The sequence below is a fragment of the Bubalus kerabau genome, chromosome 3, assembly GCF_029407905.1.
Source record: "Bubalus kerabau isolate K-KA32 ecotype Philippines breed swamp buffalo chromosome 3, PCC_UOA_SB_1v2, whole genome shotgun sequence".
NCBI lineage: Eukaryota > Metazoa > Chordata > Mammalia > Artiodactyla > Bovidae > Bubalus > Bubalus kerabau.
The window spans coordinates 185,290,164-185,305,148 of NC_073626.1; the positions used below are offsets into that span (position 1 = coordinate 185,290,164).

The 14,985-nt window shown below is 54.3% G+C and overlaps 1 protein-coding gene across 3 annotated transcripts in view; it reads left to right on the forward strand.

Moving 5' to 3' along the window:
• Positions 1-14,985, forward strand: part of ECE1 (endothelin converting enzyme 1) — a 124,977-nt gene that overhangs the window by 81,055 nt on the left and 28,937 nt on the right. For all 3 annotated transcript variants that reach the window (XM_055574233.1, XM_055574234.1, XM_055574232.1), the window contains 4 exons: positions 8,759-8,880; positions 9,915-10,061; positions 11,780-11,845; positions 12,971-13,162. In XM_055574233.1, the coding sequence (XP_055430208.1) occupies positions 8,759-8,880; positions 9,915-10,061; positions 11,780-11,845; positions 12,971-13,162 (527 nt within the window). The remainder of the gene's footprint in view (positions 1-8,758; positions 8,881-9,914; positions 10,062-11,779; positions 11,846-12,970; positions 13,163-14,985) is intronic.

The following is a 14,985-nucleotide window of genomic DNA, read 5'->3' on the forward strand; positions in this document are numbered from 1 at the left end:
GCGACCTCAGCCGCATGAGACCCAGGTGCCTCAGCCGGAAGACCCTCTGCCATCCATACACGCTGCCGGAGGGGGCTGCCCTCGTAGGCTTTGGGGAGACCGGAGGGTGTCCTCACTTCATCAGGGGAAAGATACGGTTGGACGCGTCACCCCTGAGGCTGGGCCCTCGCCTTAGGCATTCTACCTTGTGCTTTTAGCACAGGCTATTCTGCCATCTGGATACCTTCCCCACCTCTTCCCAGTCCCGCAAGACTCTGTCAAACCTGCTTCTCCCGTTATGCCTTCTGTGGTTACCGAAGGGCCTCTCCAGGCTTGAGCTACAATTAAATTTTATGTACTTGTCAAGTTTACTGTATTTTATATTCTAAGATGAGTCATGCAAAAAAAATAATTGATGCCTACTTGTAACAATAAACTGTGAAAAATTCTGAAAGAGATGGGAATACCAGACTACCTGACCTGCCTCTTGAGAAACCTATATGCAGGTCAGGAAGCAACAGTTAGAACTGGACATGGAACAACAGGCTGGTTCCAAATAGGAAAAGGAGTACGTCAAGGCTGTATATTGTCACCCTGCTTATTTAACTTATATGCGGAGTACATCATGAGAAACGCTGGGCTGGAAGAAGCCCAAGCTGGAATCAAGATTGCCGGGAGAAATATCAATAACCTCAGATATCCAGATGACACCACCCTTACGGCAGAAAGTGAAGAGGAACTCAAAAGCCTCTTGATGAAAGTGAAAGAGGAGAGTGAAAAAGTTGGCTTAAAGCTCAACATTCAGAAAACGAAGATCATGGCATCTGATCCCATCACTTGATGGGAAATAGATGGGGAAACAGTGGAAACAGTGTCAGACTTTATTTTGGGGGCTCCAAAATCACTGCAGATGGTGACTGCAGCCATGAAATTAAAAGACACTTACTCCTTAGAAGGAAAGTTATGACCAACCTAGATAGCATATTAAAAAGCAGAGACATTACTTTGCCAACAAAGGTCCGTCTAGTCAAAGCTATGGTTTTTCCAGTGGTCATGTATGGATGTGAGAGTTGGACTGTGAAGAAAGCTGAGCACTGAAGAATTGATGCTTTTGAACTGTGGTGTTGGAGAAGACTCTTGAGAGTCCCTTGGACTGCAAGGAGATCCAACCAGTCCATCCTAAAGGAGATCAGTCCTGGGTGATCGTTGGAAGGACTAATGCTGAAGCTGAAACTCCGGTACTTTGGCCACCTCATGGGAAGAGTTGACTCATTGCAAAAGACCCTGATGCTGGGAGGGATTGGGGGCAGGAGGAGAAGGGGACGACAGAGGATGAGATGGCTGGATGGCATCACTGACTCGATGGACGTGAGTCTGAACTCCGGGAGTTGGTGATGGACAGGGAGGCCTGGCATGCTGCGATTCATGGAGTCGGGAAGAGTCGGACACGACTGAGCGACTGAACTGAACTGAACTGTAACAATTCAAGTAACGCAGATTCCCTAAAGCCCAAGTTAATGGTTTATCTTTCTTCTACTCCTGACCAGATACAGACAGAATCACCCCATTGGCATCAGATCTGTCTGTGTCAGGGCCTTGGCAGTTAATCGTGTCACCCTGTGACGTCTCTTCTATTGCCATTTTGTTTTATCTTTCCAGTATTTACTGTCGAGCGTAGCTTCATCTTCTGTGCACACTGAAAACTCTGTGGACAAGATCTGCATGTGGAATGCCTTCTATCCAATGTCATTCCCGCAGAAGCGGGCCCTTCGTTTTCTTTCATGCTTGGTGGGGGGTGATGGATTGGCTTTTTTAGTCAATCATTTATTTATTTTTGGCGGCGTTGGGTCTGGTTGCCGTGCCGCGCTTTCTCTAGTTGTGGTGAGCAGGGGCTCCTCTCCCTGCCGTGGGTGGGCTTCTCATTGCGGTGGCTTCTCTTGCTGCAGAGCTTGGGCTCGAGCTGCTCAAACTCAGTAGTTGTGGTGCACGGGCTTAGTTGCTCTGTGCGTGCATGCGTGCTAAGTCACTTCCATTGTATCTGACTCATTGCAACCCTGTAGACTGTAGCCCGCCAGGCTCCTCTCTCCGTGGGGTTTCTCCAGGCAAGAGTACTGGAATGGGTGGCCATACCCTCCTCCAGGGGATCTTCCTGACCCAGGGGTCGAACCCACGTCTCTTATGTCTCCTGCATTGGCAGGTTCTTTACCCGTAGCATCACCGGGGAAGCCCTATTTGCTCTGTGGCATGTGGGGTCTTCCTACCCAAGGCTGATCCTGTGTCCCCTGCGTTGGCAGGCAGATTCTTCACCGCTGGATCACCAGTGAAGTCCCTAGATGGATTGAGTGATGAGTTGATCCAAGGATGGGAGTGGGTGTCCAGGGCTTCTTAGGGGCGGCTAGATTGCCTCAGATCTCCCTCTGGTGTTCCAGGCCAACCTGTAGGAGGGGAAAGAGACGGCGAGAGAGCGTAGGCCTCTGCTGTGGCCTCAGCCACTCGCTGGTGTGACCTTGGACCGGTGACCCAGCCTCTTGCCTATAAGTTGGCACCCATGTCTGCGGCCGCCCAGTGTCTGTTTCCTCCCCAGGAGCTGTGGGAAAGGGTGTTCCAATAAAAACTTCCAGAGGAAGAAGTAGGCCGATTAAATGGGCTGCTCTCTTTCCTCTCCCAGACTTTGGGGAAGTGACGGAGGAAGTTTCTGGAATTTGGGGTCCCTGGAAGGAAGTACCCAGGCAGTTGGGAGTCCTGTTGTGTGGTCCTGGGCTGCCAAATTGTCTCCAGACCACTGGGATCCTGGAAGTGCCACCGTTTTCAAAATATGGCCCCCTTCTGGGTTCTGGGGCCTTCCCTGGTGGCTCAGTGGTTTAAAAAAAAAAAAAAAATCCGCCTGCCAGTGCAGGAGACTCAAGAGACGTGAGTTCAATCCCTGGGTTGGGAAGTTCCCTGAAGGAGGAGATGGCAACCCACTCCAGTGTTCTTGCCTGGGAAATCCCACGGACAGAGGAGCCTGGCAGGCTACAGTCTAAGGGGTGGCAAGAGTCGGATATGACTCAGTGACTGAGCGCGCCCACACACTGGGTCCTAGACACTGCCCAGCCCCTTCCTCCTAGGCCACTCTCCACTTCTGGGAAGTAAACACGGTCTGGGGTGTCTTAAAGGAAACCAAGCTTTTCCTCAGGAGAAAATCAACTGTGCCTGATTTCACTTGGAAACCGAGACTGCTCCCTCGGGCCCGAGTGATGGACGCCTTTGTCTGCGGAGCCCCAGACACACCTTCCCTCGCTCTCTCAGCAGTTCCATGCTGTCCACTGACTGTGTGGCAGCTTCTCTAGGTGCCCGGGGTTGTGGAGGGAATTTAGCAGTCTTTCTTTGTGGAACTTACATTCCCACAGGGGAGACAGACAGTCAAGAAATTAATGCGTTAATAAATGACGTGGTTGTAAAGACTTCAGCTCAGTTCAGTTCAGTCGCTCACTCAGTCGTGTCTGACTCTTTGCGACCTCATGGACTGCAGCACGCCAGGCCTCCCTGTCTATCACCAGCTCCCAGAGTTTACTCAAACTCATGTCCATCGGGTAGGTGATGCCATCCAACTGTCTCATCCTCCGTCGTCCCCTTTTCCTCCCACCTTCAATCTTTCCCAGCATCAGGGACTTTTCCGATGAGTCAGATCTTCCCATCAGGTGGCCAAAGTATTGGAGTTTCAGCTTCAGCATCAGTCCTTCCAATGAATATTCAGGACTGATCTCCTTTAGGATGGACTGGTTGGATCTCCTTGCAGTCCAAGGGACTCTCAGGAGTCTTCTCCAACACCACAGTTCAAAAGCATCAATTCTTTGGTGCTCAGCTTTCTTCACAGTCCAACTCTCACATCCATATATGACCACTATAAAAACCATAGCCTTGACTAGACGGACCTTTGTTGGCAAAGTAATGTCTCTGCTTTTGAATATGCTGTCTAGGTTGGTCATAACTTTCCTTCCAAGGAGCAAGCGTCTTTTAATTTCATGGCTGCAATCACCATCTGCAGTGATTTTGGAGCCCCCCAAAATAAAGTCTCTCACTGTTTCCACTGTTTCCCCATCTATTTCCCATGAAGTGATGAGACCAGATGCCATGATCTTAGTTTTCTGAATGTTGAGTTTCAAGCCAACTTTTTCACTCTCCGCTTTCACTTTCATCAAGAGGGTCTTTAGTTCTTCGCTTTCTGCCATAAGTGTGGTATCATCTGCATATCTGAGATTATTGATATTTCTCCCGGCAATCTTGATTCCAGCTTGTGCTTCTTCCAGCCCAGCGTTTCTCACAATGTACTCTGCATATAAGTTAAATAAGCAGGGTGACAAAATACAGCCTTGATGTACGTACTCCTTTCCGATTTGGCCTTGAAAAAGAATCAAGTAGGAGGCAAGACCAGGGAAGGGAGAGGTCACTGTAGCCATGGTGATCAGGAAGGATGGGCCTGTGGAGGAGGGGCCCCTTGAGCAGACGCTTGAATTAAGAGAGAGAACAGCCCACAAGGATGTGAGGGGAAGAGCGCAGCCGGCAGGAGGCACAGTGAGCACGGTGGCCCTGGGGTAGGGGTGTGGGATCCAGAGGGAGGGGACAGAAGACAGGCTTGAGCTGGAGGCGGCGAGGCGGCGAGGCCCAGGTCATTCAGGGCAGTGTTTCCCAGCCTTTTTTAATGACTGCCCCCTCCTGAAAATTTTAACCCCACAGATATGCCGTATGCTTGTTTCTGTACTGTTGTTGTGGTTTAGTCACTCACTAAGTTGTGTCTGACTCTTTTGTGACCCCGAGGTCTATAACCTGCCAGGCTTCTCTGTCCATGGAATTTCCGGGCAAGAGTACTGGAGAGGATTGCCATTTCCTTCTCTGGGAAATCTTCCCAGCCCAGGGATCGAACCCGCATCTCCTGCACTGGAAGTGGATTCTTTACCACTGAGCCACCAGGGAGGCCCTGTGTGTATTCATAAAATAAGCTGTTTCTAGGGACTTTACTGGTGGTCCAGTGGTTAAGGCTTTGCCTTCTAGTGCCCGTGGGGTGGGGGGCGGGAGGTGGTGCGTGGCTTCAATCCCTGGTTGGGGAGCGAAGATCCCACATGCCTCATGGCCAGAAAAATCACAAACATAAAACAGAAGGAACATTGTAAAAATTCAACCAAGGGAAAAAAAGTAGTCCACATTTTTTAAAAACTTTTAAAAAAAGGCTGTGCTTCCACTGCAGAGGGCACAGGTTTGATCCCTGGTCAGGGAACGAAGATTCCGCATGCTGCTTGGCACAGCAAAGGGAAAAAAAAAAAAAGAATAAGATGTTTCTGCTATTCAAGAATTAATTTTCTCCCCCCTTTAGGAGCAGTATTACCCCCACGGAGAATGCTTGCTGTAGAACCCTCTAGGCAATGTTAAGGAATGTGTATACTCCTTTGCCTCTTGGCACTAAAAGTATTCAAGACAGCAGCTCTGTCAACTGCCCCCAAGGTTCCACATGGATGTCTGATAGATCTCAAATGTAAAATATCTGAAATCCGAAGTGCTTGTTCCATTCCCTGAACCTGCCTTCCACCGCCCACTTCTGTAGCTCAGCGCCCCAGGTTCCGCGGGGGGAGTCTGGCAGCATCTCAACTCCTGCTTCCTCCCATGCTCCCCCCACCGGCTTCTCGGTCCTTCTCTCTGCCACCCTGCCCCCCCACATCGCTCCGTCGCTCTGCTGGTCTGTTGCAGTGAGCTCCCAGCTGGTCGTCTCACCCTGGCTGCTGTCCTGCAAGGAGTCTGTGGGGTCGCAGGTGCCCTTGAGCGAGGAGGAAGGAGAGGAGGTGGGTGGTCCCGAGGGGCGCAGGAGCCAGGCGGGGTGGGGTGGGGGGCTGTGGAGGAGCTTGGCCTGCTCCCGGGGCTCTGGCCCCAGCCCGCGTGGGCAGGTTCTGGGGACAGAGCGTGCTCAGTCCCCGGGGGCCTCATCCTCTGTCCCTCCCTGCCCTCCCCCCGCCTCCTTTCCTCCCCTTGACAGTCTCCCCTGGGCCCTGGCCTCAGCACCCTCTTGGCCCCCAGATACAGCATCTTCCTCATCAGACATAGATTCTGGGCTCCATTCTTTCTGTGCCCATTGCTGCGGGCTGCTGTGTGCCCGCCCAGTGCTGGGGGAGCAGGGGGAACTCGGCCGTGGACTGGTGGGCAAGGCCGCCAAGCACCACGTCCGCAGTCACTCCACATCTTCATGCTTCCTTCCCAGAGCTCCAGCGCGGCATTCCCGGGCCTCACCCACCATCCTGTTTAAAGCCCCTGGACTTGCTCCTTGTAGCGTCACTCCACGCAGAATCAGAGGTCTTGTGTGGACCGTGCTGTTGTCCATCTGGCCCGTCAAGCTGCGGACCTCACGCCAGCAGACCTGTGTGTCCCGAGTTGCCCAGGGCCTCCTCCTCACCCAGCCCGGCAGCCCCCAAACCGTTGGAACTTAGTAAACGTTTGTGGGGACTTGAGCCGAGGTTGACCACTGGAGTATGGAGCCAGGAGGAAGGAAGTTTGAAGCTGAGAGGGAAGTCGAGGCATTCCATCTCCTCCCAGCCATCATTTGGGGTTGTATCTGACAGGTCTGCCTGGAACTCGCTGTAACAAGCACAGCCAGGCTGTTCCTTGGGACTCTTTATTTGGGCCTCTTATCTCGGTGGCCTTGAGGCCGTGAAGGAGAGAGATACTCGGCCCTTCCGTGGGCCAGAGCACGCAGAACATGCCTCCCCTGACACTGGTCTGGCATTTCAAGGTCATGGCCAGAGCCAGCTGAGCACAGTGGGATGCTGGCTGCTTCTGGGGTCTGGTGAGCAGTGATGGTTCTTCAACAGCCTAGCTGCTGGGGGATGTTGCCACAGAAATGAGGCCCCTGGGAGGCGGTGGGAGCCCCCACTTTGCATTCCCCGATGTTCTGCTTGGAGAGTCTGGGGAGCTGGGCAGCTCTCGCCCCATCTGGGCCCCCCTCTCCGCCCCCAGAAGGCTCTTCTCACGCTCCAGGAGGGCCCTGGGGGCGCTCAGGTGTCTCCAGGGCTCAGCTGTGGTCTCCTGGGAGCTCCGGGGCTGTGTGTACCCTCCGCAGCCCTGCAGCACACCCCAGGACCTCCGTCTCCATACCACCCTTGAAACTCCCGTCCGGTTCAGGGCCGTCTCCTTGACCGCAGCCAGACGGGGCTGATGTTCTCTGCCAGTGGCCCCCTGACACTGTTTATCGTAAGAATTGGAGGGCAGGGGCGTGCTCGGGAGAAGGGCTGGAAAAGCTGATTAGACCGGTCAGGAAATGACTCCCGCCCTTGTGAAACAGGCTCCGCCAAACATTTCTTTTCTCCCAGGCCCTTTTACGCTTTCTTGCTTTGCCTCATCCTGTCCAACTCCCCTCCACCCAACCAGACCCAATACCCTTTCCCTTCATTTCTGCCTGGTGAGTAACTTTTTGTCTTTCAGAACTGGCTCAAACAGTAGAACATCCTCTGGAGACCCTCCCCCATAGGCCCTCCCCACTCCACCAAAGGGTGTGACCTTTCTGTAGGTGGCAGAACCATTTGCGTTAGCGAACTCACACCCTGTCTTGAGGTCGCATCTTATGCATGCCTGAGTCACCATTAGACCGTGAGCTCCCCAGAGGCAAGAGCAGGTCTCACTCATGTCCGTAAAACCTTATGCCCGATCTGGTACCTGTAGGTGCTCAGCGTTGAGGCCCTTCGTGAACGAGTCTCTGAGCAGAAGCCTCATAGTCAAGGTGGCCTCTGAGAGGCCTTGGAAGCTGAGTGCGGTGTGAGAGTGTCTGATGCAGAAGGCTAGAGGGAGCTTTTACTTTATGCGTTTCCTTGTTTAGTATTTGTGTTTATTTGTATTTGTATTTATTTCTTCAAAAGGAAGCTCCATGGGGACGAGGACATTGTCTTTTGTGTCCCCAAAGCTGGCACAGAGACTGGCATAGAGTTAGCAACTAGTACCTGCTTCGTGAACGAATGGATAAAGTTCTGCCAGAAGAGTCTTCATGGAGGAAGTGGGGTGTAGGGAGTCTCTCCAGGAGGCAGAGGGAGGGGTTTCAGGATCCAGGAGGAGGAGTGAGGAGGAGTGCTCTGGGGGAGCCAGATGAACAGACACAGAGCGCCCCGTCACCTCCAGTGGGTGCGGACAGGCTTGGGCACATGCAGGAGCCTGGTCCTCAGCAGGTGGCATCGGGACCAGCACCCCAGGGGCAAGGAGAGGGGCCAGGGGCTCCCAGGAGTCCCCAGGTGAGGCACTGAGGTGCTGCTCGTGGGGGTGGGAAGGGGCATGGCAAAGGGCCTCTGTGTCAACTCAAGGTCAGATGAAGCTGCCCGGCCCCTCTGAGGAAGGGCGCCGAAAGCCAATCTGTAATGAGCGAGGCCTTTCAAGCTCTGCCCAAGTCCAGTCTTGATCACAAGAGAGGTTCTCAGGAATCTGGGAAGAAAACCCCAAGACAGGCATCTGTCCCACACACCAGGCTGGGGTGTACGGGCCGCGTGCTGGCCGGCAGGGAAGCCGACTGTCGTCTGCCGTCCTGGGACAGGTCTGAGGAGGCGTCCAGCGGAGACGGAGAAGCACGGGCTCCTCTCTGCGTGCGGCCGGCGGAACTGAGACACCCGCCAGCGTGCCCGCACGGAGGTCGCGTCTCTGCTCTGACCCGGCTCCTCGCCTGCACTGACAGGCTCTGCACCAGCCCTTTACACAACTGAGGCCGCCCGACCTCTCCAGGGGCCGCCCAGCGTGGGGACGGGCGTGTGCCGTCAACCGCTGTCCTTTGTCATTCCAGAAAACTCCACGGCCAGCGTCAGCGAGGCAGAGAGAAAGGCCCAGGTGTACTACCGAGCCTGCATGAACGAAACCAGGATTGAGGAGCTCAAGGCCAAACCCCTGATGGAGCTCATCGAGAAGGTGGACCCCTGCCCCCGTCTCCCCCTGCCATGCCCCCTGCCCCCTGCCCTAACTGCTGGCTTCCACCGCCAGGGCCCAGCCACCTTACACCTCACCCAGCTGGATCATGGAGTCTGCTGACGTGTGTCAGGCTGCCTGAGTGTGTGTGCACGTGTGTGCATGCATCTCTACATCAGTGGAGATGTCTGTCGTGTGTGTGTGTGTGTGTGTGTGTGTGTGTGTGTGTGTGTGTCTGGGCATCTGCGAGTGGGACAAGGGCTGCGTTTACAGGGAAAATGTTTCTCTTTCTGGCTGCTTCCATTCCCTCAGAGGGGATGTTTGTGTGTGTGGAGGGGTGTGGCCCGCAAGGACCAGCAGAAACTCTGGGGTCAGAAGCAGAGCCCTCCCGGTGAGGAGGGCCACACTGACCCAGGCCCCCCGTCCCCCTGAGCTGAATGCCCTCCCGGGCACCGTCCAGTCAGCCTTGGAGGGACCCTGAAGGGAGCCACCCAAGACTGGCCATGCTGCCCAGCGCACACAGAAGGGTGGGCGTGGGTGTTCCCGGGGGCCTGCTGTTCCCCTGAGGCCCTGCTCCCAGGTGGGCTGCTGGGGGGCCCTGAGGCAGGGTAGGGCACTGTGGGCACCACGGACTGGACAGTCCTCCCCTATGGCACAGGCGGAGAACATTAGAAAGTCCCAACTCGGAGAGAGACTCTGTTAGACCTTAGCTCATCAACCTGGTAAAGAATATGGACCCATTTTTTTATGGGCACAATTGAATTTCTGCTTTAATAGGAATTACATTGACACAATTGATTATTCAAAAAATGAACAGATTCAGGAAAAGTCAGCCACCTCGGAAGCAAGAGCCATATTCTCATGGCTCACTGATCAGAAACCCCCAGTAAAGACAGACCAGACCTCTCATTTGCTCCTGAGGCCCAGAGAAGTCAGAGGACGGCAGAGGGTCACGCAGCATGTCCACCGCAGAAGCAGAACCCGCATCTGGCCTTCACCCAGCTCATCCCCTCCCTGTCCCCTCTCCCTCCCCACAGCTCGGCGGCTGGAACATCACGGGGCCCTGGGACAAGGACAACTTCCAGGACACCCTGCAGGTGGTCACATCCCACTACCACACCTCCCCCTTCTTCTCCGTCTACGTCAGTGCCGACTCCAAGAATTCCAACAGCAACGTGATCCAGGTGAGTGGCCTGGAGGTCTAGGGCAAGGACGGGCATGACCTCCAGGCCTGTTTTGCATTTAGCAAGTGGCTGGGTGGGGTGGGGTGCAGACCTGCCCTGGGCACAGTCTTCTGGTTTCTGAGCTTGGTGTCTCTGGAGGCTCCCCACTGTGAGATTTAGGGCAGGAAAGTTGTTAAAGGGCAGGCTTGCCCTCCTTGGGTAGGTGGGGTACCTGCAGTGCAGGTGAATTTGGGGGGTTCTCATTGGTCCCTGTGAGCCCCAGGGGTGATATCAAGTCTTGGACACAGCTGGAGCCACCTCCTGGTCACCCCACCTCTATCTCCAGCCTTTGTGGCTCTGCTTAGAACAGCTTTGAGTCCACCTGTTCCCACCAGAGCCTGCCCCAGATGGTCAGCACACCCAGGGGAGCCGCAGCCCTGGTCTGCCCACTCTCAGATGCAAAAGTGAGAAACCCAAGCTATTCCTGGGTTTCTCCCCACTTCTACCACTCACTCACTGTGTGACCATGGGGGAGTGCCTCAGCCTCTCTGAGCTGCAGTTTCCTTATCAGTCAAATGAACTATAACAACACCTACTCCAGGTATGTCAGAGAGTGGCCGAAGGCTTTGTTAGGAGCTATCAGGGATTGACCCTGCCTCCCTGCCCAGCACCCAGCAAGCCCTTCACGGGTACTGCCTCCTGGTATCCTCATCCCAGCTCTGAGGACTTGATGGTTCCCCATCTTCCAGCTGGAGAAGCTGAGGGTCAGAAAGGTTGGATAGCTTGTCTAAGGTGACATAGCTCTGAGTGATTCTGGACTGCTCACTATCTTAGGAAGTGGTTAATTAAACAGAGAGAGTCTGCAGATCCTTGAAGTTTAAAGAGGAGGATGGCTTCATCTGGCCCATGAGAAGGGCCCTGAGCCCCTGCAGCTGACCACATGCATCTGTCTCCTCGCTGGAGGGCCCATCCCAGGGGTGGCCCTCACTACCAGCTTGTGCTTCTGTGTGCTCCCATCCCGTTGTTGCTATGTGCCTGCTGTCCCTGGGGCTGGTGGAGGCTGCGTGGGTATGCATGCATGGGTGTGCGTGTACAGGTGTGCATGCATGGGTATGCGTGCACAGGTGTGTGTGTGCAGGTGTGTGTGCATGGGTATGCGTGTGCAGGTGTGTGTGCATGGGTATGTGTGCACACGTGTGTGCGCACCGGTATGCGTGTACAGGTGTGTGTGCATGGGTATGTGTGCACAGGTGTGTGTGTGCAGCTGTGTGTGCATGGGTGTGCATATGCAGGTGTGTGTGCATGGGTATGTGTGCACAGGTGTGCGTGTGTAGGTGTGTGCACATGGATATGCGTGCATGGGTATGCGTGTGTAGGTGTGTGAGCGTGGGTATGCGTGCACAGGTGTGCGTGTGTAGGTGTGTGTGCGTGGGTATGCGTGTGTAGGTGTGTGCACGTGGATATGCGTGCATGGGTATGCGTGTGTAGGTGTGTGAGCGTGGGTATGCGTGCACAGGTGTGCGTGTTTAGGTGTGTGTGCATGGGTATGCGTGTTTAGGTGTGTGTGCACGGGTATGCGTGTGCAGATGTGCGTGCACCGGTGTGCGTGTACAGGTGTGCGTGCATGGGTATGTGTGCACAGGTGTGTGTGTGCAGCTGTGTGTGCACGGGTATGCGTGTGCAGGTGTGTGTGCGTGCATGATAGCAGACTTCCTTCTCACCCCTACTTTTCTCTCCAGGTGGACCAGTCTGGCCTGGGCTTACCCTCAAGAGATTATTACCTGAACAAAACCGAGAATGAGAAGGTGAGCGTGCCTCTTCCGAGAGAGTGGCTCCTACCCAGCCCACCTCTCTGTGGTTCGTCCCCCTCAGTGACCCCTCAGTATCCACACCTCTGCAGGTCTTTGAAGCTAGAGAAGCACACAGGGGTCCCTTACCTAGTAGTCCCTGGCAGGGGGAGGGGCATCATTTGTCCCCATTTTAGAGTGAAGCTCTTCCACGTATCGCCCTGTGGGCACAGTGGACAGGGGACAGGGGTCATCTGTCCCCGTTCCAGAGAGAGGCAGATCTAACAGTCACTGCCTCTGGCCTTCCTGGTAACCCTGCAGGTCCTGAATGTCTCTAAACATCATTCCTCTCAGCTGTCATATGTGTATTATTTTTCCCTGGCCTGTTTTGGAGGAGGAAATAAGGCTCAGAGATGCTGAGTGACCTGCTCAAGGTCACACATCTGGCCGTCAGTGGTGAGGCTGAGAGTCTCATCTAGATCCACTGACTCCAAACCGCCTACTTTACCCTCCCTCCCCCCAGCTGCCTCCCGTGATGTCCCAGGGAGATGTGGCCTGAGGTTCGTCATCTGTCCATTCACGAGCCCACCTGCTTGTATTGAGCAAGTGCTTACTAAGTGCCCAATGCTGGGGAGACAGTGGTCCACGAGGCCCGCCTGCTTCCCACCCCATGGGGCTTCGAGTCTAGGAGAGGAGGCAGATGTTAAATAACTTGCCACCAGATTCGAGGCATAGTGAGCAACTGTGCTAAGGGAGGGGCAAGCTGAGAAGGTAACCTGAGGCTCTAATTCAGATCTGGGGACCTGGCTGAGCGGGGTTGTTCGGAAGTAGTATGTTCCAAGATGAGAACTGAGCAGTGGCCCCGCTGGTGGCTTTCGTGTGATGGGCATCCCAGAGGGAGTGTGGGCCGGGACAGCAGAGACCGACCCACGTGGGGCCCTGGGTGGGCCTTATCCTGGGGGCCATGGGGAGCCAGTGATGGGGTATGCTGCCAAAACCATTCATGAAGCTGGTTTCCTGGGTAGAACCCCCAGCTCCCTGGCTGCCTGCCCAGGGCTGCCCTGACTGCCCACCCCTGGCCCGGCTTGTCCAGTGGGCAGCGGGTAGCAGCTGCTGATGGAAGTGGGGGGCTGGGTCCCACAGGTGCTGACGGGATACCTGAACTACATGGTCCAGCTGGGGAAGCTGCTGGGAGGAGGGGCCGAGGACACCATCCGGCCCCAGATGCAGCAGATCCTGGACTTTGAGACGGCGCTGGCCAACATCACCATCCCCCAGGAGAAGCGCCGGGACGAGGAACTCATCTACCACAAAGTGACCGCGGCTGAGTTGCAGGTAGCCGAGCTGGCTGACATGGAGGCTGGGGCGGCCACAGAATTCAGGATGCAGGGCGCTGGGCTGGGGGCGTGGAACCTCCTTCACCAGAACAGCCCCACGAAGCACAGGGGTGGTTGTTATCACCAATTCACAGATGGCACTGAGGCTCAGACAGGTCGAGTTGCCAGCGGAAGGTCACACAGCCAGTGACGCCAAAGCTGGTCTCTTGCTGTACACCAGGCTGCTTTTCTGAAACCGTAGTTAGCTGGGGAGACTCTGTGCTTATGACAGTATCGAATCATACTGGTTGGGCATGTCCATTCTCTAGAGCTCCTTGAGCCTGGCACATAGCAAATAAATCTGATGTTGCCTCCCTTTCACCAAGCTGGGAGGTTAGGTGTTGTGCTCAAGGCCTCCAGGCTTCTAGGTGGCAGGGGAGCTGGGACCCGGACTCAGGCTTGGCTCCCTGGAGCTCTGCTCTTGACCATGACCGCTGTGGCCTCCTGGAGCTGTAGCAGGGTTGAGGTCAGCACTGTACAGCTCTCTACTGGGTGTAACCCATCTGAGAAGCCACTGTCTCCTCTGTAGATCAGTTCAGTTCAGTCGCTCAGTCGTATCCGACTCTTTGCTACGCCATGGACTGCAGCACGCCAGGCCTCCCTGTCCAGCACCAACTCCTAGAGTTTACTCAAACTCATGTCTATTGAGTCGGTGATGCCATCCAACCATCTCATCCTCTGTCGTCCCCGTCTCCTCCTGCCTTCAATCTTTCCCAGCATCAGGGTCTTATCAAATGAGTGAGTTCTTTGCATCAGGTGGCCAAAGTATTGGAGTTTCAGCTTCAGCATCAGTCCTTCCAATGAATATTCAGGACTGATTTCCTTTAGGATGGACTAGTTGGATCTCCTTGCAGTCCAAGGGACTCTCAAGAGTCTTCTCCAAAACCACAGTTCAAAAACATCAATTCTTTGGCACTCAGCTTTGTTTTTAGTCCAACTCTCACATCCGTACATGACTACTGGAAAAACTATAGCCTTGACTAGACGGACCTTTGTTGGCAAAGTAATATCTCTGCTTTTTAATATGCTGTCTAGGTTGGTTATAACTTTTCTTCCAAGGAGCAAGCGTCTTTTAATTTCATGGCTGCAGTCACCATCTGCAGTGATTTTGGAGCCCAAAAAAACAGTCTATCTCTGTTTCCACTGTTTCCTAATCTATTTGCCATGAAGCGATGGGACCAGATGCCATGATCTTAGTTTTCTGAATGTTGAGCTTTAAGCCAACTTTTTCACTCCCTTCTTTCACTTTCATCAAGAGGCTCTTTAGTTCTTCACTTTCTGCCATAAGGGTGGTGTCATCTGCATATCTGAGGTTATTGATATGTCCCGGCAATCTTGATTCCTCTGTAGATCAGCCTCTACCAAAGTCTGTCCCCTGGTGGCTGCTTGGGACTTGCAGGTGATGAACTGGCCTCAGTTCCTTCCTTCTTCTTTTTATATTTATTTGTTTCTATTTACTTATTTGGCTGCACAGAGTCTTAGTTGCGGCACGTGGTCACTTTAGTTGTGGCTTGCAAACTCTTCGTGGCAGTACATGGGATCTAGTTTCCTGACCAGGGATGGAACCTGGATCTCCTGCCTTGAGAGCATGGAGTCTTCCCCACTGGACCACCAGGGAAGTCCCCAGTTCCTTCTTTCTGGCTCATAGCGTGTAGGCCTTCCCCCAGGCCCTGGGGTCACAGAGGAGTCAGCAGAAAGGCCTCGATCAATCTCCCTGTTTCCTGCCATCACTTAGCTCCCCTCCTGGGAAGGATGTCCAGGCCACCTCTGCCCACCAAGTCC